The 15,750-nt window shown below is 36.2% G+C and overlaps 1 protein-coding gene across 1 annotated transcript in view; it reads left to right on the forward strand.

Annotated features, from left to right (window-relative positions):
- MALRD1 (MAM and LDL receptor class A domain containing 1) overlaps positions 1–15,750 on the forward strand; it is a 625,167-nt gene that overhangs the window by 129,045 nt on the left and 480,372 nt on the right. The window contains exon 15 of the mRNA XM_060096153.1: positions 4,875–4,995. Coding sequence (XP_059952136.1) covers positions 4,875–4,995 — 121 coding nt within the window. The remainder of the gene's footprint in view (positions 1–4,874; positions 4,996–15,750) is intronic.

Genomic DNA, 15,750 nt, shown 5'->3' on the forward strand with positions numbered 1-15,750 from the left:
TTCCTAACTGCTCTTCTTAATTTCATATCCAGAGGTAGTACTTTTCCTGAATGCTGTCCATTGATTTCCAGTTGATCTACTGTCTTTGAGTTTGCTACTAAAACATAATTGTGTCATATTTCAGATTTCATTTTAAAATGACCCTTTTGTGAAATTTTCCACAATGATTGATACCATGTTCGCTCTTGATCAGAGTCAATGGTATAAATCAAAAACAATTTCCTGATATTATTTGAAGATTCAGTGAAGGGTGAGATTTATAATGCAAATTAAAAGCTGGTCTAGTCTCTGTAATGTTGCTCTGTCCTCAGCCTTCTTAACCTAGGGCTTCATTCAATCTTGTTTTGCCAGGTAGCTCTTTTCTGCAGTATCTGCTAAAGACCAGTTATCTCTTTATTTCATGATAGTGATATAGTACAGCATAGTCATCCATGGCTCAGGTCACACATTTTTCATACTAGATATGTGACCTTCAACGAATAACTTCAACTCTCTAAGCTTCTGTTTCCTTTGCTTTAAAATGTGGAAGAAAATAACACCATCTTCACAGTGTTAAAATAAGTGGACGTGCCTGGCATGCAGTAAGCTCTAAATAAAAGTTTGCCGTTGATCTTATTTTTAATACCACCATCAGTCATCAAAAATTACTATAGTCGAATTTTTCTTTACTGCTTCTTACTATATTCCTATTGTCTCCATTTCCTCTTAGATTCATATTTCCTCTTAGATATTCATATTCACTCTCATTATTCTTTTTTAAAGGAAGATATCAAAGAACCAAAATTTAAATATTCTAGTTGAGTATTTCTCTGGAAAAGTTTCTTTCTGTTTTGCAGATCTAAAAAGTAATCACTTGATTATAAACAATATTTACACGTTGCTGTGCTTCCTGAAAGGAAAACAAGAAGTGATTCTGTTCACTCAGGGAGTAATATAATATAATTGGATAAGACAAAAATCAGCAAGATCCTAAAAAATGGTTTTAGAAGGAAAGATATTTACATATAATTTGAAATTTTAACTCTCAAATTACCTTGAGAAACTTATAAAATAAGGTTTTCACTCTGCCTTTGTCAATGATTGAAACATTTCTTCTGAGCAACCTCTGGCTCACATACCAATTATTACATGATACTGTAGTTCCCAAAGGGAACTGCCTTTGGTGACAAATCAAACGATCAGCTTGGTTAAAGCAAGTAATACAAGATAGAAACAGTGAAGATGATTTTGGAATAATCAGGTGGTATTATTTACAGATATAAGATACATTTTTTTAAAGGAAATAACATTATTCTCTGTTTAAAGTTGGAAAATTTTAATTAATAGTCAAATTATAATCGTTCATTACATGGTCCTGAATTTAATTATATAGAAGTAAGCAAGCAGACATGTACCTGACCTAATATCATCTTTATTTTGCTCTGGGAGTTGTTTTATACTTACATTTTATTATGAAGATGTAAAAGAGCCTAGTGGTTTTCTTTGGACAAAATGATGTAACCATATTTTAAAGACCTATCCCATTATTCAGCTCATCCCAGGATGCACCCACTCCATTCAAAGAATAGGAGCATGTACCTCTCCTGGGACACAGAAGTGCCCCAAACAAACATTCTGTCTTTTTCCAGCTTTCCTTTGAGTAGTGTAGTCCTTCAAATATGGTGGTCATAACTACCTGTCTAATGAGTTTGAAGAATTAAACATCTGTATTTTAATTGACTTCAATGTAGGACATACTACAATAATGAATAAAAAAAATTCTTCGAAATTAAAGCTGTCCAAATACATTACAATAACTTAATGATGTTAAGCATAATTTATTTCTCACAATGCTTATATACATTTCATCAAAATCCTTCTTTAAAATCTATTACTTCTTTCTGCCTCTTGTATGAAGGCCAAATTTCTTGGCTAAGACTCTACAGAAACCAGCTCTAATCAGAATTTTAAAAATCATTAAAATTATATACATCTTGTTATAAAATATCAAAAATTTCAGATTAAGAAATAGTCCCTCCTGAGCATCCTTACCTTCCATCATAGTCTGTATCTTCAGGTAACTATAACACTAGTTTATTTTTACCTCTAGACAGTTTTCTATTTAATTAATATGTATGTATGTACCACATATATCTAGAAATCTGAACCATGTGCATTTTTAGCCTAAGTAGTGTCATACTATAAATTTTTTCTGTAATTTAATTTTTACTCAGAAACTTATGTTGAAGGTCTTTCCATATTAGCATACAGAGATAGATTTTTTTTTAACTGGCTCAGTAGTCCATGATCTATATCACCATTTATTTATTGATTCACATTTGAGTTGTTCTGATTAATTTGCTATCAAAACCAACATTAAAGCAAACATTCCTGCCCAGGTCTTCATATGTGTGCCTATGGGTGTCTCTCTAAGGTAAACCCTGAGGATGGGCTTAATTTTTGTAGTCTATTCTATTTTTCTTTCTTTTTTTTTCTTTTTTTTTTTTTTTTTTGCGGTACGTGGGCCTCTCACTGTTGTGGCCTCTCCCATTGCGGAGCACAGGCTCTGGACGCGCAGGCTCAGCGGCCATGGCTCACGGGCCCAGCCGCTCCGTGGCATGTAGGATCTTCCCGGACTGGGGCATGAACCCATGTCCCCTGCATCAGTAGGTGGACTCTCAACCACTGCGCCACCAAAGAAGCCCTATTTATCTTTTTAATAGATGTCATCAAATTGCTGTCCCGTTGGGCTGCACCAATTCATGCAATCAGTCCTCTTCTCTTAAACAAATATTTAGACAATAATTCATTTAGGCAAAAAATCCTATACTCCTACCGTAGGGGAGGAAATAGTTTTTCTTGACCCTATTAGGGTACCTGACTGGGTCTCAAAATTAAACTGATAAAGCAGATTAACAGGAGAAAAGCATATAAAATTATTTAATTTTAGTTTTACTTGATGTGGGAGCCTTCATAAGGAAATGAAGACCTGAAGAAATAGTTAAACCTGAGTGTTTTTGTGAGAGGTTTGATGAAGAGTGGATAGTTGTAGAAAGGTACGATAGGGCAAACAGTATGAGGTGTGTGTAATAAACTGGGGAACTTAGCTAGGCCTGTTTGTTCAGCTTCTCTGTGTCCTTTTGTCTTCAGAGATAAGGATGTCTCTGGCATAGGGAGGGCTCCTCTCACATGAGGGTTTGATCTGCTTTAGAGGAAAGGTCAAAAAGTCCATCCTGCACGTACCATTTCTCAAATTCCTTTGGCTAGAAATACTCCATATGCTGCATAGGTGCCCTATTTTGGGACAGCATGTCCTAAACCCCATCATCCTACAATGCCCAAATTTTTCTAAATATACTCTACATGTTCACATTTCTTTTTTTTCTTGTTATGTTACCAGTTCCTCATGGTAACAGAATCTTAGGCAACAATTAAAACTGAAGTTTAATATTACCTCTTTGCTAAGTCTTTTATTTTTCAAATTCTATCTCATATTCTTGACAGAAATAATGAAGTGCTTTTCTTTGATTTTTAATATCTTGTATTTCTCTCTTATATAGTACTTATGGTATAGCTTAGTTGTTAATGTATCATATCAAGTAAATTGTAAGATTTTGAGACCAGAGATCCTCCCTGATTACGTGGAGATGCACTTACTAGCCCTGTCTTGGTCTAGTGGTCCTGCTATGCATCCTTAAGGCTCTGGACATAAATTCGTTCTTCCTTCTTCCCTTCCTCCCTCCCTCCCTCCCTCCCTTCTCTTTCTTCCTTCCTTCCTTCCTCCCTCCCTCCCTCCTTCCCTTCCTTCCTTCCTTCCTTCCCTTCTTCCTTTCTTTCTTTCTTTCTTTCTTTTTCTTCCTTTCTTTCATGGTGGAGTGACAACGTAATAATGTGAGTGATTAACAAGAAAGAAAACAAATTATACCAGTCATTATTTAGAATGTTAAAATAAATTAAACCTAAATAGATGCCTCCAAGTGCTTTAGCATATGAATGTTATTAACCATTGTATGTGGTTATTTACCTAACTAAGTAGGTTTCCATATATGTATATATAATATATATTTAAGTATTTAAATATTCTGATATAGAAATGAATTGTTGCCTTCAGCCAACCCGTTATAAATGAATTCATATTTCAATTAATCTGAGTTGTAAACCACACAGTTGATTACCCCAAAGAGCCCATTTTAAATGCTTATGACTTAATGGCTCCAATGGGAAGGCAGCCTTCAGTCATGATGAATGTTACAACTTCTAATTGAAACAAGGTTACCTAAGATATTAGGGTTACCTAAGATATTAGGGTTACCTAAGGTGGTGCTGTCAAAGGAGTTATGACTTTATAAATTCCTCATTTGAATGTTCTGGTCAAACAATTTTCTAAAATTAGTTTGGAAGTTTGGGACAGATGCAGATGAGCTTCTCTACACCAAAAAGCATGATTATAATAAATTTACTTTTGTTAAAAAATGGTTAAAGAAGGCAATTTAGGTGGTACAAACAAAGTTTATTCAGCACTTCATGAAGCAGACAGTCTCTATTTGGAGAACTGTAAAATGGCTGGAAGGTAGGAAGCTTTATAGGGTAAAGAATAAAGAATGAGAAAGAGTAAAACAGAAAATATCGAGTTGACTGGGGCCATATAGTCAACCTTGTTTAGGGTGAGAAGGAACAAGGAAATATAGAGCCCAGAGTTGGCTTGAAGTTGGGAGATTGACTGCTGAATATACTCTGTTTCTGGTCAAGGGGAGCATTAAAGGGGCATGAAAGTTGTGTAAGTTTTGGTTTGCTGTCAAGGCATCCAGGGCAGGAATGGCTCCATTTTGGGCCTAGAAAGTTATTTCAAGACTTTTATAGTATATTTTTAATAATTTATCTTTCTGTAATTATAGTTAATTTTAGAAGCTACTGTTTTATCATCACATGCTACTGTTGCTATAGATGATATCAGTGTATCCCAGGAATGTGAAATTTCATATAAGACACTTCCAAGTACTAGCGTTCAAAGCAAAGGTAAGTTTTTTTCTTGTGGTTGCTGCAGTTTTGAACCTTAAAATAATTAGTTTTCCTTGATATCAAAATATAAAATATATTAGAATCCTTCAGTAATATAGTTCACTAATGCCTAATACCAAGATGTGGATTATATCACATGTCCCTGAAAACTAAAACATATTTTTTTACCTTTTCAAAATATATTTTTACCTTTTTAAAAAAATATGTTATATCACAGTCTAGGCCTTAGGCTCTCTTCTAATAACATTCTACATTTGTGGCTAAAATTGTCACATACAGATTTTATTTTAATTATAAAAGTTATGAATTTAAAATATTTTCATGTTTTAAAACACTGCTATAAAAATTCAATTGTATTTTAATTTTGTTTGACACTTCAAGTGAATATGTAATTAAATTCATGTTTCAGAATCACTCAGGAGTTCAAAAAGATTATCATGGTTGAAAAAGTGACTTAAGGCCAATAAAAAATTTCAAACTTGACCCTAAAATTCTGTGTTTAAATTCAAAACATAATATTTTCAAGAAACAGATGGAGTTCAGCTCATTCTTTGACTAAGTATTTTGTAGAGAATTTCAGTTAAGAGACAGGTATATTGTCATAAAAATGGATCCCAAATAGTAGAATAGGCATTTTTGAAAATCTAACTGTAGTTTAGGTTCTGAGAGTGCGTTGAAATGGTATACATTGTGCCTGCAGTTACTTTGTTATTTTAACACTAACTGATGTTTCTTTCTGACCACCCCTACAGTCAGGTCTCAATTAACAAATAGAAATAAATATTAAAAATGTTGCCTGGGGCCTCCCTGGTGGCGCAGTGGTTGAGAGTCCGCCTGCCGATGCAGGGGACACGGGTTCGTGCCCCGGTCTGGGAGGATCCCATATGCCGCGGAGCGGCTGGGCCCGTGAGCCATGGCCGCTGGGCCTGCGCATCCGGAGCCTGTGCTCCGCAACGGGAGAGGCCACAACAGTGAGAGGCCCACATACCGCAAAAAGAAAAAAAAAAAAAAAAAAAAAAAAAAAATGTTGCCTGAAAACTGAAACACTTCATTTTTCTTACTCTCCATACATGAAAAATAACTGCATGTGGACATCAGGCATGTCATACATTCTGAAGTTATGTTTCCTTAAACAACATATTTAGTGAGAGGAAAAGCTGCATTCTTAACAAGAGCTAAATGCACTCACTAATCAAGGAAGATATAGGAGAATTAATTCTGGATTGATATCTGAGTTAAAGAATTTTTAAAAGTCCTTTATTAAAGACATCTTTCATTGGTAAGGCTGTATATTCTATGTCCTAACTCCGTATTGTGTTAACATGCATTTACATTACTCAGAATGTGTGTCCTGAATTTATAATAAACCTTTCTAAGCTCTGTGTGTGTGAGTTGTTTTGATAGACATTAAAGAATGTAAAGCAGCAGATTTAACGATTAATGAGTTTTGGAGGGTTAGCCAGAATTACTTATTTCTGTTAATTAATTAAACATTTTTATTCTTCTAATCATATACTGCATCACCGGAATTAGAATAGTAGAAAGGCATTAGAGTTGACATTGAGGAGAATGTATTTGGAAGCAGAAGTGTGGTTAAATGTTTTAAATTATCACTAAAATTAACCTTAGCAGAAGGCTCTGAGAATACTCGATCTCACGTACAGAGAATTCTTTTCATAAATTAACTCAAAACTCATTTATGTGTGCTTCAATCAACACCAGCTCAGTTGGTTAGAGCATAATTCTCATTAGACCAAACTTACATGAATTATTCCTGAAAGACCAATGATTTTACACAAAGGAAAAAAAAAACTTTCTCACCGTTTTTGTAAATTTATCCAATAGGCAATTATAGGATCTCCTTCACTGAATTTAGTATTATTACCATACAGGAGTTTAGGGATTGGAGTGGAAGGGGACTTATCATGTCCCACTGATAGGGACTTATGTTATATTAATGGCCAGAGGTTTATTGAGATCCTCCTGTGCTTGCCATTTTTAGCATATTTAAAAACTAGTGTTCATGAAGCAATTCTGCATCCCATTTATGTTGGCGAAAAAAAGATGTTTTATTCTCTCGATCTCTTAATTTTGAAGCTGGATTTGGGCCACATGACGATGCAGGCTGTATTTCATCCAGCAAGCTCTCTGATTTTACATCTGACTGCCCAGATGGAGCAGATGAAGCCAGTTGTGGTGAGTGAAAGTCCTGACTGACTGGACTAAGATTTGTGTGCATAATTACTCTCTGAATGTAAAGTGCATGCTACTTAAGTGAGTGTTGTTTAATTAAGAATGTTTTTTATTTGTTATTAAATTTTAAAAATATTTTATTGAGGTATAGTTGGTATATAACATTATATTGGTTTCAGACGTACAACATAATGATCTGATATTTGTATATAATGCAAAATAACCATGAAAATAAGTCTAGTTAACACCCATCACCATACATAGTTACAAATTGTTTTCTTGTGATAAGAACTTTTAAAATTTGCTCTCTTAACTTTCAAATATGCAATACAATATTATTAATTATAGTTGCCATGCTATAAATTACATCCCCGTGACTTACTTGCTTATTTTATAACTAGGATATACTTTTGTACCTTTTGACCCCCTTCACCCTTTTTGCCCCCTACACAAATTGCCTGCCTCTGGCAATCACCAATCTGTCCTCTGAACTAGGACCTTGGGTGTTTTTTTGTTGTTGTTAGTTTGTTTGTTTTTTAGATTCCACATGTAAGTGAAATCATATGGTATTTGTCTTTCTCTGTCAGACTTATTTCACTTAGCATAATACCCTCAAGGTCCATCTGTGCTGTCACAAATTGCAAGATTCTATTCTGCTTTATGGCTGAATATTATTCCATTGTGTATATGTACCACTTGGTTATTGTAAATAATACTGCAGTGAACATGGGGGTGCATATATCCTTTCGAGTTAGTGTTTTTGTTTTCTTCAGATAAATTCCCATCTTTTGTGTTCCAAGGACTCAATTCTGGTGTAGGGAGGGGTGTTCCCCACACCAGATAGTGCTCAGGACATCGGTTGGGTGTCCTACAATTTAACTCAGTTCTGACACTATCTACCTAGAGATGCCATCAAGTTCTACAGATAAAGGTTCAGTCCTACGAGGCTGCCTCCCCTCTTCTTCCACTTACTTCGGATGATGGTCTCAAACCCATGTTGTTACTGTTCTTCTGATTGACTGGATATAAGTCAGAGGTTCCCAAGACTCCTTCCTTGGGTTTGATTAATTTGCTAGGGCAGCTCACAGAACTCAGAGAAACATTTTACTTACTAGATCACCCATTTATTGTAAAAGAATATAGCTCAAAAACAGTTAGCTGGAAGAGAAACATAGGGCAAAGTATGGGGAAAGGACGAGGAGCTTCCTTGTCCTCTCCAGGTGCCACTCTCCCAGCACCTCCACATGTTCACCAACCCAGAAACTCTCCAGGCTCTGTCCTTTGGGTTTTCATAGAGGCTTCATTTCACAGGTATGATTGATTAAATCATTGGCCATTGATTCAACCTCCAGCCCATCTCCTCTCCCCACAAGTTAGGGGTAGGACTGAAAGTTCCAACCCTCTAATCATGTAGTTGGCTCCATTGGCAACCAGCCTCCATCTTTAGATACTGTCCAAAGTCAACCCATTAGCATAACAAAAGACAACTTTGTCACGTGTAACACCTCGGAAATTTCAAGGGTTTTAGGAAGTCTGAGCCAGAAATGGATGAAACTGTTTGATGTAATCCCACTTATTTTTGCTTTTGTTGACTCAGCTTTTGGTATCAAATCCAAAAATCATTGCCAAGACTGATGTCAAGGAGCTTATTACCTATGTTTTCTTGTAGAATTTTTATGGTTTCAGGTCTTATGTTCAAGTCGTTAATCCCTTTCGAGTTAATTTTTGTGTATGGTGTAAGATAGTGGTCCACTTTCATTTTATTTGCATGTGGCTGTGCAGTGTTCCCAACACCATTTATTGAAGAGACTCTCCTTTCTCCATTGTATATTCTTGCCTTCTTTATTGAAAATTAATTGATCATATATGGGTGGGTTTACTTCTGGGCTCTCCATTCTGTTCCATTCATCTGTTTGTTTTTAGGCCAATAGCATACTGTTTTAATTACTATAGCTTTGTAATATAGTTTAAAATCAGGGTGCAAGATGCCTCCATGTTTGTTCTTCTTTCTCAAGATTGCTTTTTATTTATTTATATAATTATTTATTTATTTATTTATTTATTTTATTTGGGGTCTTTTGTGGTTCCATAAAAATTTTAGGATAGTTCTATTTTTTTGTGAAAAATACCCCTGGAATTTTGACAGGGATTGCATTAAATCTGTAGATTGCTTGGGGTAGTATGGGCATTATAACAATATTCTTACAATCCATGAGCATGGAATATTGTTCCATTTATTTGTGTCTTTTTTCATTTCTTTCATCAGTGTCTTATAGTTTTTAGTGCCCAGGTTTTTCACCTCCTTGGTTAAATTGATTTCTAGATGTTTTGGGTTTTTTTTGATGCAATTATAAGTGGTATTCATTTCTTAATTTATCTCTCATACTTCATTACTGATGTATAGAAAGGCAATAGATTTTTGTATATTGCTTTTGTATCCTGCAACTTTACCAATTCATTGATTGGTTCTAGCAGTTTTATTGGGAATCTTTAGGGTTTTCTATATATAAGATCATGTCATCTGCAAACAGTGATAGTTTTACTCTTTTGTTTCTGATTTTGATGCTCTTCTATTTTATTTTAATTTTATTTTTCTTGCCTAAATGTTGTGGCTAAGACTTCCAATACTATGTTAAATAAAAATGATGAGAGTGGGCATCCTTGTCCTGTGCTTGATCTTAGAGGAAAAACTTTCAGCTTTTCATCATTGATTGTGATGTTGGTTGTGGGCTTGTCATATATGGCCTTTATTATGTTGAGATACATTCCCGTAATACCCACTTTGTTGAGAGTTTTTGTCATAAATGGATGTTGAATTTTGTCAAGTGCTTTTTCTGCATCTATTGATATGATCATATGAATTTTATCCTTCATTTTGTTAATATGATGTATCATATTGACTGATGTTGAATTATCCTTGCATCCCTGAAATGAACCACTCTTGATGATAGTGTATGATTCTTTTAAGATGCTCTTGAATTTGGTTTGCTAATGTTTTATTGAGGTGTTTGATGAACATCTCTGTTCATCAGGAATATTAGCCTGTAATTTTTCATCTTGTGGCATCCTCTTCTGGTTTTGGTATCAGGGTAATGTTGGCCTTGAAAATGTGTTTGGAAGTGTTCTTCCATTTTTTGAAGAGTTTAAGGATTGGTATTATTTCTTCAAATGTTTGGTAGAAAAAATTTTCTTGGTAGAATTCATCAGTGAGGTCTTCTGGTCCTGGACTTTTGTTTGTTGGGAGGTTTTTGATTATTGATTCAGTCTCCTTACTCATAGTTGTCTATTTAGATTTTCTATTTCTTCATAATTCAGTCTTGTCAGGTTGTGTGTTTCTAGGAGTTTATCTATTCTAGTTTTTCCAATTTATTGGTGTATAATTGTTCTAGTAGTCTCTTATGAGTCTTTGTATTTCTGTGTTATCAGTTGTAATGCCCCCTCTTTTATTTCTGATTTTATTTATTTGAGTCCTCCCTTTTTCTTTGTTAGTCTAGCTAACAATTTGTCAATTTTGTTTATCTTTTCAAAGAAATAGCTCTTAGTTTCATTGATCTTTTCTATTGCCTTTTAATCTCTATATCATTTATTTCAACTCTGATCTTTGTTATTTCCTTCCTTTCACTAGCTTTGGGCTATGTTCTTTTTCTAGTTCCTTGAGTTGTAAAGTTAGGTCATTTGAGGTTTTTCTTGTTTCTTGAGATAGGCATTTATCCCTATGAATTTTCCTCTTAGAACTTTTGTCTTATCCCAGAAGTTTGGTATGTTGTAGTTCCATATGTATTTGTCTTAAGGAATTTTTTGATTTCTCTTTTGATGTATTCTTTGACCATTGGTTATTTAGTAGCATGTTTTTAACCTCCACATAGTTGTGGTTTTTTCCATTTTTTTCTTGCAATTGATTTCTAGTTTCATACCATTGTGGTTAGAAAAGATGCTTGATATGATTTCACCCTTCTTACATTTATTAAGACTTGTCTTGTGGCCTAACATATAATCTGTCCTGGAGAATGTTCCATGTGCACTTGAGAAGAGTGTGCATTCTGTTGCTTTTGGATGGAATGTTTCATATATATCTATATATCTGTTAAGTACATCTGGTCCAACATGTCCAAATATTTCCTTTTTGATTTTCTGTCTGGATTATCTATCCATTGATAAAAATGGGGGTACTAAAATCCTCTACAATTATTGTATTGCTGTCTATTTCTCCTTTTAGGTCTGTTAATATATTTTTATATATGTAGGAGAAACTATATTGGATACATAAATATTTACAAACATTATAGCCACTTGTTGGTTTGACCCTTTTATCATTATGTTATGCCCTTCTTTGTTTCTTATTACAGTCTTTGTTTTAAGGTCTATTCTGTCTGATATCACTTATCTCAAAAGCTTAACTCTTTCAGTTTGTATATCTGAAGTGAGTCTCTTGTGGGTAGCATTATAGATGGATCTTCTTTTTTATCCATTCAGCTACTCTGTGCCTTTTGATTGGAGAATTCAGTCTATTTACATGTAAAGTAATTATTGGTAGATAGGTGCTTGTTGCCGTTAAGTTAATCGTTTTCTGGCCGTTTTGTTGCTCCTCCATTCCTTTTATTTTCTCTTGCTTTTTTCCCTTTTGATTTGATGATTTTCTATAGTGGTATGCTTAGTTCCTTTTTCTTTATCTTTTGTGTATCTACTATAGGTTTCTGCTTTGTGGTTGCCACGAGGTTTACATGTAACAACTTACATTTATTAAGTCTATTTTAAGATGATAACAACTTAAATTTGAATGCATTCTAAAGCTCTATATTTTCACTCTTCTTAACCCCCATGTTTCTTGTTTTTGATGTCACATTTTATATGTTTTTATCTTATGTGTCTCTTAACTAATTATTGTTGTTACAGGTTTTTTTACTACTTTTTTCTTGCAACTTTCATACTATCTTTAATAGTGATTAAACCACCACCTTTACAAGAGTAGACTATACCAATTTTACTGTGTGTTTATCTTTACCAGTGAGATTTATACTTTCAGTTGTTTTCCTGTTACTAATTAGCATCCTTTCTTTTCAGCTTAAAGAAGTCCCTTTAACATTTCTTGTAATGACAGTTTAGTGGTGATGAACTTCTTTAGCTCTTGCTAGAAAACTTTATCTCTTTTTCAATTCTGAAGGATAATTTTGCCAAGTATAGTATTAATTGGAAGTTTCTTTCAGCCCTTTGAATATATTGTGTCATTCCCTTCTGGCTTGCAAAATTTCTGCTGAAATATATGCTTATTTCCTTATGGGGGTTCCCTTGTATTTAACAAGTTATTTTTCTCTTGCTGCTTTAAAATTCTCTCCATGTCTTTAACTTTTGACATTTAAATTTATAATAGTCTTGGTGTGGGTCTCTTTGGGTTCACCTTCTTTGGAACTTTCTGGGATTCCTGAATCTGGAGGTTTCCTTCCCAAATTAGGGTAGTTTTCAACTTATTCTTCAGGTGAATTTTCTGCCCCCTTTTCTCTCTCTTCTCCTTCTGGGATCTCTATAATGCACATGTTGGCCTGCTTGATGTTGTCCCATAAATCCTTTAAACTAACTTCACTTTTTAAAAATTCTTTTTTCTGCTTTGATTGGGAGAGTTCCACTGCATTGTCTTTGATTTCACTGATCCTTTCTATTGCTCTTGAATGCTGCATGTGTATTTTCAGTTTAATTATTGCATTCTTCAGCTATGTGACTTCTGTTTGGTACTTTCTTATATTTTCTGCCTCTTTGTGGAAGTTCTCACTGTGTTTATCCATTTTCCTCCTGAGTTTGGTGAATATCTTTACGGCCATTACATGGAATTCTTTAAGAGATGAGTCGCTTAACTCCATTTCATTAAGGACTTTTTCTGAGGTTTTATCTTGTTCTTTCTCTCGGAACATATTCATCCATTTCTTCACTTTTCTTTTCTCTCTATGTTGGCTTCTATGCATTGGATAAAACAGCTACCTCTCCCAGTCTTGAAGAAGTAGCCTCGTGTAGAACTTTATGGTTCAACCCTAACCTAGCTCTTGGGTTATCTCTAAAACATTTGTGATTGTCCAAGTAGCCTCCCAGTAGTTGAGGGTGTGCTAAGTCCTGTCAATGTCCCAAAGCAGAAGTTCTCAGTCAGCACCTAGATTCAGGCTGATTGGAAGCTGGACTCTCAGGCAGCCAGAACTCCAGGCAGCAACTTGTAAAGTATGCAAATATATACATTTCTGTGAGATTGCAAGCCTAAGTCCTCCTGGCCCCCATAGCCAGACCATCTAGAGGTGTCCTCTCTGAGGCAGTTGAAAAAATCAGGATGCCAGATGAGTTTCTTGTAGGGAGACACCATGTGACCTGGAGCAAGGCAGAAGGAGATTGCAAAGATGGCGTCCACTGACCTCCATCCCTGGAATGCACATTGGTAGGCCCCTAGAAGTGTGCCAAACCAGAAGCCGGCCCCTCAGACCAAAGGTCTGGGACAAGCAAATAGGCCTCTTTCACAGAAATATTGGGGGTGTCTTTTGGTTTGCTGTCTGCACAGGGCCCTGGGGGTGGTAGCCTGCCAAGCTCTGTCTCTCCATTGCTTACAGTCTAACAGGACCTGGGAATATAAACCCTACTGACCACCAGAGCTGGGCAATCAAGGGCTGTCCTCTGGGCGGCAGCCACAAAAACCAGGACACCAGACACTGTGCAGTTCCTCTCTGGGAGATACTGCCATTCTAGAATCAAGCAGAGGGAGGACATGAGGATATTGCCTACCCTCTGAGGTCTCTGGAAGAGATCAGAGTGGATGCTTACATGTTTGTGTGATCAGAAGCCTGCCCTTCAGGCCACAGCTATGAAGATAAGCTAATATGTTTTTTCCATAGAAAGACTGGGTATCTCTGTCTGTTGTCTCCTGGGGGTGGTAGACAATTAAGAACTTTTTCTCTGTTGGTTACAGTCTTGTGGATCCCCCTAGCATAAGCCCTGTTGGTGACATAAGCCAGTGACAGGTGACTTAGAGGTGTTCCCTGGGAATCAGGCACAAGAACTGGGGAGGGTGCAAGCCATTTCCAAGAGGTACAGCAAGTTGGGTGGAGACAGAGAGCTCTGCAAAGATGGCATCTGCCAGCCTCCATTCCTGGGGAGTTCCCCAGCAGGCCCTGGATGTGTGTTAAAGTAAACGTCTGCCCTTTAGGCTGACACTTTTTAGATAAGCATATAAGCCTCTTTCACATAAAGGTAGGCACCTCTCGATCAGCTGCTTCTGCAATGGTCTGTGGGGTGAGTCTGAGACTGTGAGCCCTTTAGGAGCCATTTCTCAGTTCACTATAATCTGTGTGTCTCCTGGGTGTGAGCCCCATTGGTTTTCAAAGTTGGATGCTTGGGGGGCTTTTCCTCAGGTGCAGGTCTTAAAAGTTGGGGTACCTTATATCAGGGTTCCAGTCTTTCACTCCCTGGGGAGAAGCTCTGGGTTTTGAGTTTCCTTCTGATTGTGAATCGCTGTGATTGGTGTCAGGTTTAGGGCAAGACTGTCAGCCTCTCCTACCCGCTTTGTAGTGGGTTTTTTCTCATTTGCACCATGTGTAAGAGTCTCTCACCTAGGCTTTAGTTTTGTTTTCTTTGTTTTTTCAAGAGAAAATTGCTCCATATGTAGCTGTAGATTCACTGTGTCTGTGGAAGGACATAAGTTCAGGATCTTCCTATGTCACCATCTTGTATTAGAACCCAAGTAGGAATTTCTTAAACTATTTTCTGTTTTTCTTACTATATCAGAAGAGTTATCTATTGAAATATCTGCCTGGGATTTACAGTTGTAAGCCTGTCCCTGATTTACATTAAGACTATTACCAAATGTACATGGTTTAAGAACTTTATCTATATAAACTCTTTTAATCATCAAAACAAATCGAAGAATTCAACCCTAATATTATCCTCATTTTACAGACTTTCATATCAGTTAGTGTTCATTCAGGAGACAGAAACCACCCTAGTAATTTGAACAGAGAAAATGTAATATGAAGAATTGTTACCTTTTGAGACATGGTTAACTGCAAAAAGAACTAAAAGAACAGTAGAGAAGAAAGGAATTAACAAATGTAGGGAGCAGCCTCTAGGATTGCGACAGAGAATTAAGGAAAGGATACATTTGGAGGAGGGGTGACCTCCACATCCCAACACTGAGAATTAAACTTTACTGGAGAGGGTGTGACTGGAACCCTCTGGAAGGTGGAGAAATTTGCTGGGATGATGTGGGCTAGACTTGGTTAACAATTTAGTGTCCAAGGAAGAAATTATCCACCAGGATGCCTGCAAAACTCACTGAAGGGTGACTGTAACTGGGTTGCTTTATATTGCTGGCAGTCATGGTCCAAGAATAACAACAAAACCTACGCTGGAACCAAAAAGAGAAGCTCCTTCCTCTGCTGTGCTTTGTGGCATCCTGTGCTCTTTACTAACGAAGCCAAACGTTGTGTGAGCTATTCAAAAGAGAAATGTTTTCACTGTCCAGCTCCAGATCTCAAAGCAGGGCAGAGAGGGTAGATTTGGAGCTGAGACACAGAACATTTAGAGCTGGCACAT

This window comes from Mesoplodon densirostris, chromosome 4, assembly GCF_025265405.1.
Source record: "Mesoplodon densirostris isolate mMesDen1 chromosome 4, mMesDen1 primary haplotype, whole genome shotgun sequence".
NCBI lineage: Eukaryota > Metazoa > Chordata > Mammalia > Artiodactyla > Ziphiidae > Mesoplodon > Mesoplodon densirostris.